Raw genomic sequence first — 4,581 nt, forward strand, 5'->3', positions numbered from 1 at the left:
TACCCTCCCCTCCCCCCCCCCCGTTCTCCCTCTCCCACGGGGGTCCACTTATGTCTCTCTCTTTCCCGTCAGGGTGTCGGGTTTCCCTTGGCTCCTCATCACTTACGTCGTCTCTTCACTGTTTCGGTTGTGCTCGTGTTGCTTCCTGGCTGTGCCTCACCTGTGCTGCGGGTCGCCCCTTTAAACAGCAACAGGCGGGGTGTGTGGGGAGAGGGGGCCTTTTACGCGACCCGAATGTCCTCTCTCGCCCTCTCTTTCGTTTTCGCTGACTGTGCCCGCCTGCGTACCGTGAGACGACACCCACACACACACACACACACGTGGTGCTGAAGGATCCAAAGCCAACACGAGGCTTGGGGCGTGTCATGCGTCCCCTCATCCTCTACCGCTCTTGCCTCGGCTGGCAGCGCGCCTCTTTCCGCCTCGCTGCCGCCGCATCTGCACCTACGCGCGGCACAATCGTCGCACAGCACCCGCGATTCCGGCGCATTTTTTGCGCATTCGCGCTGAGACGACCGGTCATTCCCCTCCCCAGCCATGTTAAGGCGTCAACCGCCATTCCTTCTCTTCCCCCCCCCTCCCTCCCCCTCCCACACACACACGCCTTGTCCCTCTCCCTCTTCGTCTATCTCCATCTCCGAATCTGCCGCTCCATCACGCACTCGCGCCAACCCCCTCGCCGCTCCTTAGTGCTCTCACAGGCATCGTCTGACTCCAACGCGCGCACACACACACAGCCTCACCTCACCCACCTGCTACCCCCTCCCCTCCCCAAACTCGACTCTGCTGTCTCGCCCCCTCTTTTTTGCGCTTCTTCTCGGCAGCGTTTTACAAGAGATGATCCACCCGTATCTATGGATCGTGGTCGTGGGGGGGTTTGTGGGCTTCCTCGTGGCGTGCGGCAACGGCGCCAACGACCTCGCCAACGCCTTCGGCACCAGCTACGGCTCGCGTGTGCTCACAATGCTACAGATCGTACTCATCGCCTCCGTCTGTGAGTTCGCCGGCGCTGTCGGGCTTGGCAGCCAAGTCGCTACCACCATGTCCAGCGGCATCGCCAAACTGTCGTACTTCGAGAAGGACCCCTACGTACTCATGTATGGCTTCCTCTGCACGCTCGGCGCGACCTTCATCTGGCTGCTGCTCGCCACGATCAACAGCCTGCCCGTGTCGTCGCACCACGCCGTCGCAGGCGGCATCATTGGCTTCTCGCTGGTGTACGGCGGTGGCGACGCGGTTGTGTGGGCCGGCCGCAAGAGCAGCTTTCCCTACATCTCTGGAGTTGCCCCCATCGTCATCTCCTGGTTCATCTCGCCGCTGCTGTCCGGCATCGTTGCCGCTATACTGTACAGCATGGCCCGCTACCTGCTCCTTGAACGAACGTTTGCCGTGCGCCTTGCTCCGTACCTCATGCCTGTTGTGGTGTTTGTCGTCGTCTTCCTCGAGTTCGTCTTCATCTTCCTCAACGCTGCCAAAAACCTGCTGACGTGGTCGTCCGCGCGCGCGGCGTGGGTGGCAGTCGTCGTGGCCTCCGGCGTGGCGGTGGCGTCGCTGGCGGCAATCCCTCTCATGAAGCGCCGCATCGAGTCCCTACGCCTTTCCGGTGAAAATCATGCGGCGGAGGAAGGCTGTGATGCTGTGGAGGCGATGCGAATGAAGCTGGCGGGCGCGCGCTCGTCGGTCATCCGCACCTTCGAGACCAGGACGCAGGCCGCCGAGGGCCACATGCTGGCGAAGCAGCGCCGCAAGGAGCGCAAGGCGCTGTGCAACCCCAAGACGACCAAGCCCATCGAGGAGGGCAGAAACGATGCGGAGGACGCACGCGCGGAAAATAAACTCAGTACAGTGTCACGCCTGGTGGACGGCGCCGTTGTGCGCGACGAATCCTCGGATGTGGATAGCCCATTCGACGAGAACGATGCGCCCCGCGTGTCTGAGATCGATCCGAACGTCAACTACCTAAAGTATGACGAGAGCGGCGTGCGCATGTTCGACCCGCGCGCCGAGTACATGTTCCGTCTACTACAGATCGTCACTGCTGCCTGCACGTCGTTGGCGCACGGCTCCAACGATGTCAGCAACTCAATCGGTCCCTATGCTGCCATCTACCAGCTGTACAATACTGGTAACGTGGCGAGCACGGCGCACATTGAACTGTGGCTGTTGTGCCTTGGCGGCATCGGCATCGTGGTCGGGTTGGCCACCTTCGGGCTGCCTATCATGCGGCTGCTGGGCGAGAAACTGGCGGTCCTGACGCCGGCACGCGGCTGCGCGGCTGAGGTGGCCACGGCACTCGTCGTGTCGCTGGCGTCCACGTACGGCATCCCTGTGTCGTCTACGCACTGCATCACCGGTGCAGTTTTGGCCATCTCCATGGTCGACGTCGGCATCCACCGCGTGCGCTGGATCCTCGTGCTGAAGATGTACGCCGGCTGGATCTTCACGATAGTCGTCACCGCCATCATCTCCGCCTGCTTCTTTGCGCAAGCCATCGCCGCCCCAGTGCCTCGTGACAGGGGCTAATCCGCAGCACCCACCAAGACGCTTCACTGTAGTTGCTGCCGCTGCTCCTGCTGCTGTCGAATAGCTCTGTCGGGTCACATTCATCGAAGGGGCATGTGGGCGCGGCTTAGGTCTCTCTGTGTGGGGGCGTGGATCTCCTGTAGGAACGCATAATCCCCCTTGATCGATCGTAGTTTTTCTCTGTTATGTGTTTGCCTACTTTCCCTGTCACGCTCACCACGACTCCCCCTCACTCACTCACTCATTCACGCACCCTCTACTCTTCTTTCAGGCACATTTCTCTCTAAACTGTGCGCTGCTTGGGAGGAGAGGAGAGGAGAGGAGGGGAGGAGGGGGAGTTGCATGTGTGCTGTTGACTTGAGGGCGAGCGGACGACGGCGACTGGGTGGCGGGTGGCGAGGAGAGGGAAGCGGGAACGGAGGTACATCGCAAACGGGAGGGCGTAGCGGCGCAGTGCAGTGGTCATGCTGTGATGAGTTATCCGGCAATGAAAGAGTAAGAGAGACACAGTGCGAGTGGAAGAGAGCTGCGGCGCGCGTGTCCCGCGGGGCCTTTTGTCAGTACGCGCAAGTGAGGCGGCATTCTTCGCAGCGAAGGAAAGGGAAAGGGGATGGGGGGCTGCATGAAAGGGAGACGGCAACAAGAGGGGTGAGGCCGAAATGGAGGGGGCAACCCGAGGCCACTCGATGTCGTCACACACACATACACTCTCCCTCGATGCCTCGGTCGGGACCTTTGGTTTCCTCCTGAAACGCTCTCCCCCTTTTTCACGCCGCCACATCTCCCCATGCCTTTGCCTTTCCTCCTGTCGCTTTACTCACCGGACTGATCGATCTCTTCTGCCGCTCTATTGTTGCTTTTCCCGTGTCCCCCTCCTCGTGTTGTCGTGCGTCAGCTCTCTCTCTCTCTCTTCCTCCCCGCGTCTGGGGCAAGCCTGGTTGGCCTCCGCTCTCGCCTCGTATATGCTCAGCCAGTCCCCCACACCTCCTTTCCTCTCCTTCATCGCCCTCCTTTTTCGGCTGTCGTCGTCGTCGTTGGCTTATTTAGCCCATCTTCATTTGTTGTGGTTATTTTTAGCTGCTCGGATGTGGACCTCAGCCTCCTTTCAGGTGCCACTTTCCCCCCCCCTCCCCTCCCCCGCGTCCCGAGCAGCCGCTTTAACCCGCGCATCCACACGCCCCCCACCATAGATGACGCATGCAAGTCCTCGCTACCTGCATGTTGCCTCTTCCGCTTTGTTCGGCCGCCTCCCTTCTCCCTCCTCCTCCTTCTCCTCTGGCAGGTGTGTAGTGCGTGTGAATAAGTTGCGCTCTGTAGGCGTGCGGGCGTCGCCGCTTCATCGAGGAGCATAACGCTCAGCGCCTTCTCCTCTTGTCCCTCCCTCTCCACTGGCACGAGGAGCGTCGGTGCCACCACCACCACACCTCTGCTCGCTCCCGTTCTTCGTCGCACTTCGTTTTTTTCTCTGTGTTGTTGCTCGTAAAAGCTCCGCACGAGAGAGTCAGCAGCGTGCGCATTGGCCCTGCCCCTCCCCGCCCACCCCCACTCCTCGACCCTCAGCGATCCACCAGCGCCAGGCCTCTTTTACATCTTCAGGTGTTTAGCTGCTTCCTGTCGCTCAGCGTCTTTCAGTCTCTTTACTGCCAACCTTCTCGCCCCTCTCCTCTTGCCTGCGCCTTCTCTCTCTCCGCTCCTCTACTGCCGCTGGAGTGGGTGCTGGCGGGGGAGTGTGGGGGTTGTGTCTCCATAATTTCTCTCTTCGACTGTGCGGTGACTCCCTCGTGCGGATACCGAAAAAAAAAAAACGACGGCATCCAAAGAGAGAGAGAAAGCGCGCGAAGAGCAGTGAAGTGAAGAGTTCGCTGTATCGTATCGGTGCCGGCCTGTCTGTCTGTGCGGGTGCGTGTGTGGGTGTGTGTGTGGGGGGGAGGAGGGGAGGAAAAAAAATACTACCTCTTGCCCTCCACCTACACACACACCCGCACAGACGGCGAATTAATCAAAATCATGTTTTTCCTTCTCTCCCTCTCCCCCCCCCCCCCTCCACCCCACCCCCCT

The 4,581-nt window shown here is 60.6% G+C and overlaps 1 protein-coding gene across 1 annotated transcript; it reads left to right on the forward strand.

Moving 5' to 3' along the window:
• Positions 1–837: 837 nt before the first annotated feature.
• Positions 838–2,523, forward strand: LbrM_28_3250 (phosphate-repressible phosphate permease; the record flags this gene model as incomplete). The annotated part of the gene is made up of 1 exon (XM_001566300.1): positions 838–2,523. The coding sequence occupies one exon, from the start codon at positions 838–840 to the stop codon at positions 2,521–2,523; it is 1,686 nt and encodes a 561-aa protein (XP_001566350.1).
• Between the last annotated feature and the right edge of the window lie 2,058 nt (positions 2,524–4,581).

Source organism: Leishmania braziliensis, contig 49 (genome assembly GCF_000002845.2).
Source record: "Leishmania braziliensis MHOM/BR/75/M2904 WGS CADA00000000 data, contig 49, whole genome shotgun sequence".
Taxonomy (NCBI): Eukaryota; Euglenozoa; class Kinetoplastea; order Trypanosomatida; family Trypanosomatidae; genus Leishmania; species Leishmania braziliensis.